General features: G+C 41.9%; 1 protein-coding gene across 4 annotated transcripts in view; it reads right to left on the bottom strand.

Moving 5' to 3' along the window:
- The window catches only part of MTSS1 (MTSS I-BAR domain containing 1), a 500273-nt gene that overhangs the window by 107879 nt on the left and 376245 nt on the right, over positions 1-16149 (bottom strand). For all 4 annotated transcript variants that reach the window (XM_078686786.1, XM_078686789.1, XM_078686787.1 and 1 more), the window contains exon 6: positions 12082-12156. In XM_078686786.1, coding sequence (XP_078542912.1) covers positions 12082-12156 — 75 coding nt within the window. The remainder of the gene's footprint in view (positions 1-12081; positions 12157-16149) is intronic.

Here is a 16149-nt window from a genome sequence, read left to right as displayed (position 1 = left end):
TGAAAGAACAATCCAGTCGCCCCCGTGTCGCAGTGGCAGCGGGGAGTGGACTGGTGTGCACAGCAGGAGAATCCTGTATATCAAGCCAGGTATGTCCCTCAGAACATGAACGCATAGGGGGGAAATGGATGGGCAAATGGGACTGAGCCTTGGACAGTACTGTATTTTTGGCTTTGGTGAACTTGTCTCCTACGTGACTGCTCGTTCTGTTAAGTTGTATTTTTGTATGCACTTGCCTTGCAGTATATTCGACATGTACCTTTTGTGTCATCTTAGTGGTGTATTCTCTCAGTGTTAAAAATCAATAAAAAGTGGTTATAAAAAAACACAGAATTGTGAAATATCCCTCGAATGTGTACTCCACAATAACATTTGTACACACAATCTTACTCCTACACTGACTGAAAGAACCTAACAGATAAATATTAGCATACCTCCATCCTTGCCAAGCCAGATAATGGCATTCATATTTTACATATACATATCACATCTGATGCCGCCTACGACTAGTAACTTCACCCTCTAATTTACTATCTTAACTCCCTGCCTGCTCTTTTAACTTGCACTAACCTCTATTGCTTTCTTTAAAATGTTGCCTCGGCTAATGGCACCCCCGCCCTTAAGGCGGGCGGTCCCGTTTTCCGATAGGGTGGCGGGCGGGCACAGCCCGCCCGCCATCCTAATGTGGCCCTTAGTTGGCAGGGATCAAGCAAGCTTCTTACCTCTCTGAGAGGCCCAACATGCACCCCGTTTATCCTGTTGACACTGAGTGAACTGCGATTTTCATTGGTGCTGATCACAATTAGGGATAGAAGTACGAGATAGATGGGTGGGATTCAGACAGTGGATCACAGGCCAGTCAGAGTGAACCTGTCTAGGTGAAATGTCTGCTTACCAGTGAAGAAGCTAATTAATTAAGATGCAAAATATTTAGAATAACATCTATGTGCAATGATTAACGTAAAATTTAAAAAAGAAATGACACGCAGTTCAAAAGTGCAAACAGCACTAGGCGGATATAGTTATTCATATAGGCCGCAGAAATGATTAAATGCGAGTTTGATTTAAGCGAAAAGGTAACTCAACAACGTCAAAATGTGCACAATAGAATTTAGAGACCTGACCAAAATGTGGCATGTTCAGAAATATTCGTCATAATTGCAGAATAGGTCTAACAAATGGATTAAAGTTTGCTATGAAAAATCTAATTGTGATAACTAAACTTCCAATTTACCCCATATTTCGCATAATGCTTGAATAGAATAGTTGTATATTTTAAAATATTATTTTATGTTGTGTTAATGAAATGTATTACTAAACAGTATTTTTGCAAGTTGGTGTTGATCTTCTTTAGCATAGTTCATTGTTTACGCGATGAAACATTAACATTAGAAGGTTACATTGGGTTCAATGCCTTTTGGAAACACAGGCTCATGAATGCAGAAGTTAAATATGTAAGATGCCTGTAACAAACTTTGTGATTAACATGCAACTTGCAAAAAAATGTTTGTGGGAAAGGAAGAGCTGAACTCACTCTAAGGCAAATGCTGTTGCCTGATTGGATCCAAAGAGGAGAGACCTGCTACACAATTCACATTATTTTTGCCTTTTTATATTAGTACGAGTTTCTACTTGTGTTCAGAAGGCTTTTGCACGATCATTTATCGCAGAGACCTATTCCTTGTCCCTTTTTGGCAGCTGTGGCTACCAGTGCTGCTGTTCTTCCTTTGCCTTAGTATTGATGTTCGATTTTGACAGATTGGTACTGCAATAAATTATTGAGACTGCTGAGTTTCATGAACTACTCTTAATGGGAAGTTCACCTGCTTTAATTGGATGTAGAGCTTTATGCGCTCTTTATCTCTCCCTTTACATTTGAATTCAAACTCTTCAGGAGTTCTACTAACTTGAAAATCCTGGTCCAGGATATTTTTCCTTTATGGAACATGCTTGATGCTTTATTTCATGATTTGTTCTCACCATATTTTATGAGATTTCTGTAAACTTACTAGAATTTATCGACATCTAAATAAAGAACAAAAAAAATCTTACTAAAGTCTTAATCAGAAATAAACTTTTAAAACTAATTTAAACTCTCATCATAGACTGAACATGGAACTGTCATTATGATTTAACTTATGATGATAAAATAGCACCCAGTTAAAAACAGGGTGGCAAAGATCCGTCACCAGATGCGAGTTATACTTGGAAGGCAGCACAGGAATAGAACTTAACCCTGAAATTGATGGTAAGGAAAGGTTGAACCATAATATTTAAATTTTGCCCCAACGAAGCGCTATCACCAGCACTAATAATGCAGAGACAAGTCACTGGCCTGCCACTCACAGAATCAATTCTTGCAGCACACTGCAGAAAAGTATACAGGAGATATGAAGAACTTCTCTGTCCCCCGAGGTTAAAAGACAATTGTTGTTGTGTACTGTACCTGCCCAACTGGAGTATCTTGCTACAAGTGACATGGTGGAACAGAATGTGGAATGGAGTGTGGAATATCCTGAAGGTCAGGATCTAAGCTGTGTCCATTGCAGCCTGGCCGGAGAGCCTTTATTTGTATGCTGTGCTTTCTAGTACTACATACTACATACTTGAAATACAGTAATTTTCCTGCTAATAACTTTTTCAGTGATGCACCCTTTGCATAAACATTAATGCACAGTTGCTGCAACAAGCAGGACAAATAAATAAGTGTTGCTGCCCAAAACTTTTCTTCGTACCCTGCCCCCCACTTCCACTACTGGTTCAGGGCATGAATTCATAGACACCTCAGCAGTACTTTGGTTGTAGCTGACATCACAGCACTTAATACACTAAGCCACAACCAAAGTACCGCATCATTCAGAAAACAAGGAGGAACCTATCCATGCTTCATGTTTGAGGATTTGTGTCTAGCATTACATTTTTAATTGCTACGCTGCATTTTATAATTCCCCGTAAGGTGTGGGAAGGCTATTACTTGTCGACGACTCAATACAGCCAGAGAAATAAAACATAAAATATTCGGAACTGCTGTTTACTTCAAATTTTGCAAATTAGGACTGCTAGAGTGTCCCAGTTCACTAAAATAAGTACTGGTGGTGCCCACCAACTAAAATTAAGGTCTAGATGCAGAGCAAAGGCAAAAACACTGCAAAGGCATTACAGATAATCGGAACTTTGATAGTATGGGTAAGTGGGTCATATAAAAAAAACTAGGTTCAATTTCCCTGCTTAAAGCCCTCTCAACGATAGGACGAGGAACATCGAACCCCAGATGGAGAAGACCTAGCAGTTCTCCGCTAACGCCACCATGGACATTACTGGATAACAGACGTAGCCAAACAGGCTCACTTTGGCCAGGTTGAAATTTACAGCTACCACAACACGAGAGAAAAAAATATGTAAATATTGTGGAGCGCCTTGAGCAAGAGCGAGGGGAGGGGGGGGGGAAATAAACAGCCAATCCGGAAGTAGGGAAGAGGGATTGAGGAACAAAGAGCGCAGGGAGTGGAGGCCCTACCATTAAAAAAAAGCAATGCATGAGTTACAATGTGAATGTGGACTGCATTTTAAGTAGTTCACATCCATAATATACAGTGGTGCGATACCAGTGCTGATGGACAATCCTATCAGCTGATGCCTAAAGTTAGCTGAACCCCCAGTAGCCAGTGGCTGAAAGGGGCAGTCCATACCCCCTTTCTGTGTGCTGTATATATCCGAACGTGTATATTATGCAATGTATGATGACACGAGCTGTTGCCAGACAGCCAAAGAAGTCAGTAAGTGAATCCTAAACATGTGAGATTAGAGGGCAAAAATGAAGCATGATCGCTACCAGGCAGATGAGGTTCGGGTTTAGATGGACAGTAATGTTAACCCCCTATAGAATGAAGCAGGAGCTTAGTAGTTATTTACGGCGCTTACAAAAACTTTAAAAAAAAGGTGAAATTAAGCATTATTTAAACAAACAAAAAAAGTTGTTGCTACGAAACCGCAGTCAAGAGGGTAATGTAGTATCCCTGATTAATTGGGTTAGGGTGAGTATAGATGAGTGAGTTTTACTTACAGAAGGAGAAAGTGCAGTGTCTATGAAATAACTGCATCTAGAGAGTGGTTGGTTAAAAGAAAGTCGATAAACGCATTATTTCACAGCAGGGCCTGCTGTTGCACCCCGTCACCCCAAGAACTTTTAAAGATGAGAAGCACGGACATTGCTTCCTTTTCCATCTCGACCATAGAGCCTTCGCAGGCTTCACATTTGGATCTAGTCTGACAGGGCACATTCACAGACGCTGCAACAAGAACTGGCCCTTTAGCAAGCGATTGCTCTGTGAAAGGCACTGATGCAGCTGCCAAACAGCCTCAAAACGTATGACATACATCTGAACTAAAGGAGAACTACAAGACACTGCGCTCAACATCAGATTTGAGCTATTCTAAAATTGTAACAGAACCTGCCGCAAACTGGTGCAACCAATGCACACCTGGCACACCAGACAACAACTGAACAATTTCACATACCCAGGAATATCACCCCACAAGCAGCAAGTGCAGCAGCCACTGTATGGATTAAACTGCTCCATGCATCTAAAATCCCTCCCTGCATAACAAGAATGTCGAACCATTCCACAAGGACCCAACCCACCATTCAGCAAGCGAAACACCCACAGATCTGACCACGCTACATACACCTACCACCATTAGCACTTCAAACAGCTCTGTAAGGAAACAGATGTGCAAATACATCCTATGCTACTCTGCCAATGTACCCTAAAAACTCTATCATGCACCCTACATTGCTGTGCACAAAGCACCAGTCTGGAAGTGGAAGCACGTTCTCTGTAAACACACATCTGCAAATACAACTCCCACAAATACAATCCAGAAGGGTCTTCAAACACAACCCCCATGTTTCTGCAGACACTCTTGGACCCATTTACTGTTGTATTTGATCGTCATCATCATCATCACAAGCTTTATTTCGGCATAAAAGTCATAAAAACAACATAGGGCAAAGGTGACATAGCCAATAAAATGAGAATAGGTACAAAAGGTACAGTAATAAATAAACACTTAAACATCCGAAAATCTAGTTAAAAACAAACAGTATTTCATCATTTTATGTGAACGCAGTGCAATACGTGGAAAGACTTCCATTTTGCTTGGGCTAATTACCAAAATGTAAAAATAAAGTGCTTGTGCATGATGGTTTTAGCGGCGATGCTGTTGTAGCTTTGCAGTCCTGGCTATCGTCTGTACAATGGAAGCTATGTCTTCCTCGAAAGTGCTTTCCACCGTACCAGCCAAGCTTTTCCCAAGTACTTTGCTACACAGCAGGATAAAACAGGTCTAGAGTCTCACAGAAGAATGCAGAGTGCAACATGATAGTCCTGTGTGCCAAGCTGCAGACAAAGTGGGCTCAGCCATTTTCTCTGTGATGTTTTATACGCCGGGCACGTAAGGGGGCAATGCTTTCCTCAGGAACTTTGCAGCTAGGGCAATCTTTTCCATTGTTTGCAAACAATTTTGCTATCACTTCACCCACTGGAAGGGAACCATACCTAAAGTGCATGTAGCGTGTGTAGTAATATATTCCACACGTGGTAGGGTTCCAACAAGTTTATTCAGTTCATTATAACACTGGTGCTCCCTGCTTGACAGGATCGTAACAACGAACATTCTACTGCAGCCTTCAGGAAACATAATGGGCCATACCAAGAGGGAAGAGGGCAGAGGGGGGAAAAGGAAGAAGGGGAAGGAACCAAGAGATAAGTTACAACACATCATCCTCCCTAGGGAGGCCACAGGGGAAAAGGGAAAGACCAGGGGACAACTGTAAAAAGAAGCGAGGTGAAGAAGGGGAAGGGTCGGGGCAAGAGGGGAGGAAGATGGAAAGAGTGAGTGGGAGAGAGAAGGACAAGGAAGGCTTAGAGGAAAGATAAGTGCAAAAGCGCTAACAAGCATAACAGAGGGTCCTGCACAGAGGACCCAAGCCCCGGGAAAAACCGGGGTAAATGTGGAGGGATGGACCCAGGACCTCTGCCAAAACTGGCAGGGGCCACTATGAACAAGAGGAACAGTTTATGAGAGGGGGGGGTGTATAAAAACAGAGACGGGGGGGGTTTAAGACTAAGGTTCTAACTTCTCTGCCCCTCCCCGTACCTACCAACTATTATGTGACTAAGAATCCCCTTGCTCTCCCGGAGATATCTAATAAGAAAAGGAAATACGGGGGCAGAACACCCCCAACTTCCCATCCACCCCGAGCCCCTAAATACAAAACAAATAACTGTAAGGCATAAAGCTTCTAATAATACAAGTGACTGTCCTCACGGAAAAAATGTGGACACTGGAGAGGAATGACTACCCCAATTACATAGCCTAAGGAGCCCACACTTGAGACTTCTAGTATAAACTAAGTTAAGAATTCACAGTTGGTATTGCTGTCAACAAGAGTTATAAGTTCTGTGATGGCCAACAAAGTCCAGGCCATAGTGCAAAGTGGAAACATGAACTGCCCCAGCAGGTGCTGCAGGACCAACAGATACTTAGAACTCCTGCTTATACGCTATGCCAGACAACCACCAGTCAGTTCATAAGTTTACTTCGAGAGGTGGGCATTGAACCAGATGGTGAGCCTCTTTACACTCCTCCATAGTCTCCTCATAATCTTCCCAGACACTAGGGAACTCTTTTACTATTGTGCTCCATACTTTTCTCCCTCGTAACATCACCTCCAGCCAGGTGAAAGATATTAACTTTAAGGTCTTTTCCTTGGGTAGTTTCCTGGACCAAACTGCACTGCGTCTGCGCCTAGTAACACCACTGGCCTCATTCACCTTTACATCATCGTTGTCTGGTCTTGACCATCCTCTCGCTTCGGGTCTATTTCCATACTCCGACCCTGAACCACTGGACATGGGCTCATTCCATATTCTTACACGCCACTCTCTCCAAAAATTGTGTCGAATAGGATTACACTTTTCCTCCTTTAGTAGAAGTTACCCTACATTTACCTTTTCTAATAAATTCATTTCTTTTTTTCCTAACTTCTTCACTTTTTTCCTTCACAGTTTCCTTGCTCAACTTCTTTCTCCTTTCTAGTCCTTTATAGGTACCATGTTTGAGTTTGTCCATAACCACATTTTTTTCCCATTCCACTCTCCAAGAAGTTCCTTTCCATGCCACCTCGACATTATATGGTGGTATTCTTTCGTTTAACCGCTCATACCCGGCTATTAGTGTACTGTTGTTTCTCTCCAGATCACTCCTGTGTTCATTACTTACTAGGTATATCATTTTTCTCAATTTCTTTTGTTCCGCCCCTCCCAGATCTGAGGGTTCATTTTCTGTGATGTAAATAGTTTTCCTAGTACTTCTTTTCTTGTATCTCAAATCCAACTCTTTGCCCCCAATTATGTTAATGTCATCACCTAAGTACGTTTTAAGGGATATGATGGTCTCTTTGAGTTCTGATCCAAATGCTTCAGCTAACTTACTACTACACAAACTCGTGTTCCCCGTAGAATACTGTGACACAGAATCAGCGACCACAACAATTTCTCTTCCTCCTAAGTTGATAGTGCACACAGGGTTAACTTTACTCACGTTCCTCCTCACTTTTTCATCCTTGTTATCCCTGTTAATTTCATAACTTTGTACATCACGAGACATCCGTTGCATATAATAATCCCCTGCATTTTCCAACATTTCTTCACCAACATTCCTTCCAGCACCCTCCTGGTCATTCTTTTCAATGTTAATGTATACTTCTTCCCCTCCTGCATCAAATTTATTCAACAATATTTCCACCTTTTCATTTGGAGATGATGGTTGTTCCTCATTTCCTATTATTGCTACAACATTACGAAAATATTCCTTCCACTCTTCCCTTGTAGTTGTAGAACTACCATCCCTTTCAAAAAATGGCTCCGGCGGTGATAAATTATACCTTTTGTTTATATCCATGTTGATTTTGAAATTAAACCAGAAATGTAGAACTCAATAAGTAAGTTTCTCACGGTGATATGTTGATAGCTATGCACGCAATAGGTGAAGAGAGTAGGTAAGCTAAATTCTCACAATGCCACCCAGAGCGATAGCGTGATAGATATGGAGCACAGTTGTCATTCCTTATAAGTAGCAAAAATAGATTCCTCCTCAAAAATTACTTCAAAACTTCTGACAACCCAAAAAATTAAAAAAAAATATATATATATATATATTCTATTCACAACGATGGACCGATAATACTTTGCTAGGTACCTATACCAACATTTGTTTTATTTATTTAATTTTTTTTTCCTTTTTAACAGCCTGTATTATTCCCGTTTCCTTTGAAGATTGACAACATATACTTGTCTCCAGAAATTCCTACTTTTTATTCACCTTGTACATACAGTCCACTTTATACTCAATCCTGTATATCCTTTTAATCTTTATACACTCGACTGGTGCAATTTGGGAATAGGTTCCCTAACGGACATGAAACCCACGTTTAATTCTCAACCCTGCTAAGTGTCTTCCTTACTCAAAATGGCCTTTAGACACAATTACGTTATGGCGGTAGCTCTAGACTGACCGCTGGAGATCCGAGGGGAAACTCGATTGAAACGCTTAAAGTGTTACCTTCACCTTTCCTTCCCTTAGTTTAGAAAATTATACTTCAAAGTTATTTTGTTTTCCCTTTGTTGCTCCACTTCGTCGCGTTATATAAATGAATCCTCTATTATTTTCTTAATAAGCACAAACGCGCTCTTGTTCAGATAGAATCTCAAAGGGAAAACATCTGCTATGATAACAATTTTGCTCAGCTGTTAATGAAAATGTTCCATTAGCATTGACTTTGCGCAGCGTGTTTTAATGTTGAATACTAAAGTCTCTTTACCACCATACGCTCTCCTTTGCGCCTGGCTGCTTCTGCTCTTGTTTATTTTCAATTTCAACACAGACTCGGTGACCTCTCAATTCCCCATAGGGTGGCTCCCACTAGCGCTCAGGCGTGCTTCACAAATTCAAAATTGGGTTTCAGGGAATAGATCACTCCCAGCTGCAAAGACTCACCCAACAGCCTTTAGCAGTAACTCATGTGCGTAATATACGGGTCATATTGCACCCTTCAGTCGAAACTCACTGAAGCTGCTTTACTGCTACGGTGTGGTTACGTTCCTACGTATAGCACTGAGGGGAGTTACACTTCTTTCCTTCCTGCGAAATACACCAAAGAGGGAAACCGCCACTGATAGTGCCTCACTTTCCCAAATCACGGTAGAATGGTCATGCGCTGCTCTTACTGGATATTTTCATGCGCTTTAATGCTCAAAATGACCACACGGCGGCAGTGAATTAAACAATTGGTCAAGCGTTAGCGCTGTGATGAGCTGAGGAGAGTTTCACTAAGAACACTGTTTGCGCTGAATCACCTCAAAATAAATAGCGGGAACAGAGAATACTTCGTACCCTTGCCTCGCTGTAAGGTATTGTACATCTTCCATTTTCTTTATTGTTATGGCTCGTGATAAGTTATACTTCATGTAACGTTCTAGGTTCCATGATCTGCATCCTCGAGAGAGAGTGTTCCTTCAAACATGTTTATGTTTGAAGGCGCATCCCTCGAGGATGCAATGTCTGTTGAACTAATGTTAGGATAAAACTGTTGCTTGTTTGGCATTCAACTGTTGTGCTTCTTGGTTGCCAGTGGCGCTCCCGTGTAATGCTGATTATCTTGGAATAAACTTCAAATTGGATTTGGAACTACCTTTGTGCCTCTTCTACTTTAACAGCAGAAACCCCAACTTTACACTCGCTCACTTTTCAACTCCGTCACCAAGGCTCAATTTTCTATTCAAACTTCAAGACGCTGTGACAACGAATAAAAATACGTTCCCCGCTCCACTCAGCTCTCCTCATAAGTTTAAGCTGCTCACCTCCTGAATTTTCTCCTTTTCCAAAGCTCATAAACTCGGGTCTTACTCCTCTTTTCAATTTCAATTTCACACGAACGCCCGAGATAAATCATCAAATCGGGTCTTACTTCTCTTTACAATCTCAACTTCACACAAACGCCCGATGTAAATCAGCAATTCATTTCTTCTTTTATTCTCATTCCTTGTCCAAGCTAATACAATTCCAGGGGAGAGCACCCCACTGACCCTGGCTCAGCTCCGTTTCCTCCGTCGCCAAAATGTAGTAATATATTCCACACGTGGTAGGGTTCCAACAAGTTTATTCAGTTCATTATAACACTGGTGCTCCCTGCTTGACAGGATCGTAACAACGAACATTCTACTGCAGCCTTCAGGAAACATAATGGGCCATACCAAGAGGGAAGAGGGCAGAGGGGGGAAAAGGAAGAAGGGGAAGGAACCAAGAGATAAGTTACAACAGCGTGCTCTGTCTCTAGGTACTTTGATTAGGTCAAGATAAGGCTCGTAATATCTGCTTTGCTTGTGGGAGTATTTGATCATCACTTGCTCTCCATGATTATACACTGAGCCAGATGCGTTATCCTAGCATTATTTAATGATGGGATACTGTAGATTGGATAGGCCTGGAGTGAAGTCATAACATAGTCCCAATTTGTCTTCCAGAATTTCAGCATTATTTTTGAGGCTCCGAGGCATATGCCTAATGTACCTGCTGGGTGCAAGTCCTCCAAGCAGTAGATTTCCTATTTTCTGAGAAAACTCTTTCCCTGCTAGCTTTAACAATACATCTTCCATGGGTCTGAACATTAACAACAGAAAAGTCTTTCGAGCCATTATTGCTCTTGGTCTCACACATAAGTCATTCACCAGTTCTTTTTGCCCATTTCTGGTAACATGCTGATCACTGACAAGATCAAATTCCCAGAAGACTCCAACCTACATCACATTTTAAAGTGTGGATCCTGGATTTAAAGAAATAAATGGAGGAAGGCTCAAGTAAGCAGGGGCATTTTTCTCCAGAAGCTTTCTTCGAAAAATGCTGTAGGCCTTCCACAAACTCTTAGGCTTTCTTTGCTATTGTTTCGAGATGATTTTTCAATGTGGAAGTATTGACATGCGATGTCTAATTGGCTGAATTTGGAGACCTTGGACAGCTTCTTCATAGCACGGCATAAGTATTTACAACATTATCCGGTCATTCAAGTGTCCCACTTTGCAATCTTGCATTTACGCCCACTGAATTGAACTTAGTTGGTTTTGCAGTACATTTCCATTGCATGGTGGACAGCTTGTAAACTATGTCTTGATCTTGGCACCACAAAATCATTAGCTTACATCAGGCGTGACACATTTCCCCCTTCTTCGTACATCTTATGCTTTGAAAGAGTAATTGGAAAGTATACAGAAAAAGTTTAGGGATGGTGACTGCATAGTTTGGTTACAAGACTGTGTTACAGGATGGGGAAGAGAACCTGAACTACAAGTTGATGCAAAGAGTGAGCCCGAACTAGGTAACGGGGGCTGCGGTCGCTGGTGGAAGGTTTATCGTGTTTGTGGTGGTGGCTAGCTACTGATACTGCTCATTATAGAGAGCTCGGCAACGACCTACGAATCCATGTGTATTTAGAAGGGGTGGTTCTGGACATCAGGAACGTGTGGAGAAAGATAGTGTGTGACAGGCGAGCCCAGATAGTTTTAATTCAAAGGTAGGAAGTGAAGAAAGGCGATTCTGTGTCGTGGACATAGACCTTTTTTATCCAGTAAGTGGAAGGGCACATTTTTTCAGAAGGAGAAAGTAGATGGGAGTGGGAACCCGGATTGGCCACTGAAGAGAACCAAGAGGTGGTGGCATGAGATACACACTATTTTAATGAGCTGTGGGGTCCATGCTAACCATAGAGACTGCTGAGGCAGTCACCTTGGTCAACGAAGACTGGGCCGGTCTGTCTGTACAAAGGAAGAACTCTGTCCTGTACCCAGTGTGAGATGACGATGGGCCAGGGTGAGCAGGTGGTTCAATCCCATGCTTTTCATTTTATGAACGCCATTCACACTTTACAGAATAGAAAATAAGGCCCAAAATCGAATAAACACCAATATCATACAAAGCTGAACAAGAAGTTGATTTCTTAAAAGCACTCTTTGCTTCAAACGTTACCTTTCTTTGCCTTCTTCTGTAGCTTCAGTGTATCCGACGATTTCTTTTTAATCTCTTGTCGAGCTTTTTTATATTCTAAAAAGTAAAAAAATGTATTAGGACATCGAGGACATGATAAAACACCTCAGTTGACGTAGGGTTACGGTTTACACATGAATGAAGGATGATTACAGGTAACAGCATTCTAAAGACAATGAGAACAAGTATTCAAATTCGAAGCACAACTTGAAGTGACCTAGGGCTCGTTATATTAAGTTTGCATATTAAAATGTTCAAATATCAAATCAGAGCATTTTGATGAATGTGGAAACGTTACAATTACAAGTATTATGCGCTTTCACATGCCAAGCGTTCTGCAAATGTGCATCACCCGTCGAGCGGACCGAACTGGACTACAAATTCCAAGCTCGCTTATCCCCTCTCCACCAATCAGGGTCAAGTGTGCACAAATGTAAAGATATTATGTTTTTAGGGTGTAAAATGTTACATTATAATCCCCTACCAAGGACTAAAAGTCACGTACTGGAATCTGTGAACGAATACCACTCTACAAAGACAAGTTACATTCACAGAGTTGCCAAGATGTCCCAGGTCACAAGAGCCCTAGCTTCTTCACCTGCAATACTTGGCATGAGACAACATCGGAGCTTTACAATCACACGCAGATCCACCTGGTGGCTACATGCCATTCACACAGGAGAATCTCCTTCCGCACAGACACTATTCAGAAAATTGTCTGTCTTGCTTTTTTTATCAGCTTTTTCTGTCATTATTGATACCTGTTGCTTTTGGGTCACAGACGCTCAGCAAGTAACACGATTGAATGTTTTTAGGTCTCGCCTAGGCAGCGCTTGCGCAGTCTCTACGAGACATGCTGTGTTCAGGATATGGGCTTGAAGCACCTCCAATCTTTTCTAAGCCCCTCCAAATTTTACTATTGGCTCTTCTTACTGTACTTGGGCTTTTCATTGGTGAAACAGCTTACTAGTCCCTCCTTTTCAAATATTGTAACCTTCCATACAGACTGGCCCTGTTACATGGGCTATCGAGCTGCATGTTTTTTTAATCCCATTATTTCTTTCTTTAGCTGTCCTTGAGCAGCACTGGTGCTCTGCTGTCCTCGAGCAGTGCTTGCGTGCGCCTTTATTTATTTATAAACATCACCCATATGCTTTTTTTTCTTGCCTTGCCTCAAAAGCAGACCCCACCCACCTCCAACACATCATCGAGCAGTGCTCACTGTGAGTCTTTATTTATTTACAGCGCCTGCATGCTTTTTTTTTTTCTTGCCTTGCCTCAAAAGCAAGTCTCCCACCTACGACAGCATCACGCAGCGCTCGCCGTGGGCCTTTATTTATTAACATCGCTGTATGCTTTTTTTTCTTGTTTTTTTGTGCGGTGGGGGATGTCTTGGTCTTTGGTATGCGTGCTCTTGCTTCTCACTTCTCTTCAATGGAGGTGGGCCTTGTTTTGGCTTGGAGATCTGCCCACACACAGCTGGCAGCAGCTGAGCAGGTGCAGCTCTCTCTTCTCTTCCTTCTGCGTTACTGTTATTCATTCAGACTGATCAGGGTTAACACTGCTGGAGTCCTGCTCACACGGTGTCCTCGGTGCCAGTATCTTATTTCCCGTAGGTCGCAGCCGGTCAGTCATCCCTTTCGATTTTGTTTTAATAGGTCTGTGGTAAATACGGATGCTGAGAATGAGCAGCGCACAGTGGGTTGCAGCATCACAGTCATATGTTTCATCTTGTTTTGGGGAATTACAGCATGGCTGCGGGCTCCGTCACCGCTCATGCGTCCACATAGCAAGACTAAAAACCTAACAGATGTATTTATTATCTAATGTCCCGTTCAAGTACAGGAGCTCTCCACCTGCCCAGTGTGCCAAGAGGTAGGTTATGGTTCCTCGTTGTGTGCTTTTTTTCCCCACACAGCTTCTTTGCCGTTTATAGAGATGTACGTGTTGATGTTGCTTGGAGCCCATCTTTATTACTTTTGCGCACTTTAGAAGATATAATTGGGACCCATAGCCAATACATCCCTAGCACTAACTCAGTAAGAGACTCTCACCTACTGTCTTTTTTTTGGCTATAATTGTGCATGCAAACGTTTTTCTTATCTCAGTTTGCTTAACCCATTGTTTAGTTTGTCAAAGTCTAGGGTATAGAGTAAGTTCGTTTCTTGTCCACTTTGACCCCTGTTACGACTGAAAATGAGCACTTAGGTATTTACAACGCCAATAGCTTGAACTCTGATAAATGCAAAATATATTGCATTGCAAATGCTTGTTCTGCACAGTTACTATTGCACATCACAAACAAAGGTGTCCTTTAGAAACTTCAAGAGTGTTCACATATTTGTCCTTAGATGTTTGCTTTCTATTGTCCCTAAGCATCAATTCTGCTTTAGTCTTCTGACATATTTTGTTTCATTCCGAATACAGGGCAATGCTATGTCTTTTCAGTTGTATTTCGCTCCAGAAACAAAAGCAAAAACAGGCTACAGTTTTCAAAAAGAAGTACAAGTGTTTGAATCTCATGTGTATGAAAAGCTTTTAGCTCTAGCCCTTAGAGAGCTTTAGCTGTCTTGCAATACACATGCAATAATAATAAAGTAAAAAAAAAATACATACATCTTTATTGTGTACAAAGAGAAGGATTTCGTTCTGGCTTAGAGACACTAAGCTGTCTCCCAAGACTCATGTGATAAATAAATCATAAAGAAACAAGCACGGCCAAAGCCAAAAGATCTGACGTAGTCAGACGGCTGTTTGACTTTGTCAATGCTTGTGTTTTGTCATGGTGTGTGTAAAACTTTACTGTTGTGCAAGCTGCTGGTCCCCTCACTAATTTAAAAAAGAAAACATAAAATTTTAAAAAATGACTAAACGAAATATATTTTTGTTCTCAAAAAGCACACATTGCCATAGTAATCCCCAGCACTAAATGGAACTACTTTGTGAGTGGTCAGCAATGGTTGAAGTAGGCTGACCCAACACCCCATCCTGTATGCTGGAGTAAGCGGAAGAAAAATGTGAATGACAGGCCAATGGATGAAGTAGGCTAACTGAAAGTCCCTAGAAGCAAGTTTATCATATACAATTTTAGCAAACTCAAAAGGTCTTAGCTATCGTCAGTCCTAAAAAGAAATAAATATAAATATATGTACATATATATGGTGGGGCTTTAAGGCAGCCCTATTCATCCATTGGTCAGTTAAACTGTCTTGGACATTTTACTTGTTGCTTTTGCCCCAAGGGGGCAATGGGTCTGCCCACTTCTGCCATTGGCTTTCTTACACTGTAAGTGATGGAATTTTACCTAATTACGTGCACATATGCATAAAAATTAGTGTACTTAAGTGTCGGGCTGATAGGTTAATACTTTACTTTCCCAATGCTGTTTAATTTCCATTCTTATCCTTTGTTTTATTTTTAAGTCATCTTTTTTTTTAAGCATGGTCTTCAGGTTAAAGTAATTCAAAGCCATGGACATCAATCACCTTTTGGAATACGCTCCCCCTCTTGGTAATAGGTCGGTGGTGCTAGCAAAAATGGTATTGCTACCCAGATGTCTTTACTCACTACAAAACACACTCTACCCAATACCGGGGACAATCTTCAGTGAGTTGGATGGTCTCCTTGTTTCCCTGGTGTGGGCCGGAGGGAGGACTAGAGCCCAGTAGGAGGTATTAACACGGAGCAGCGACACAGGCGGTATTGGCCTCCCGGACCTAGAACTTCACCATATGGCACCACAACTACAGAATGCTGCAATATGGTGCACTAGGAGCAGAACTGGCTTTTGGGGGGGTACTAGGGTACACTAGCTGCCTGATTCAGGGTCGAAGACAGCCTGATGATGTCCCCGAGGTGATCAAGCAGGTGGGGGTCGTCTGGGAGCAGGTGGTATGATAGGTACAGAAGCGCCCACCTTTTAGTAGGTCCCTTCCTTTGGATTGGCTTCGACCATTCCACCAAATACGAGAGGTCATGATGCTGGGCACATGGAGTGAAGGAAGATATACACTTGTAGGAGACCGCTATCCCGCAGAGGATTTTCTGATA

Source organism: Lissotriton helveticus, chromosome 4_1, assembly GCF_964261635.1.
Source record: "Lissotriton helveticus chromosome 4_1, aLisHel1.1, whole genome shotgun sequence".
NCBI lineage: Eukaryota > Metazoa > Chordata > Amphibia > Caudata > Salamandridae > Lissotriton > Lissotriton helveticus.
This window is presented reverse-complemented; position numbering and strand designations above follow the sequence as displayed.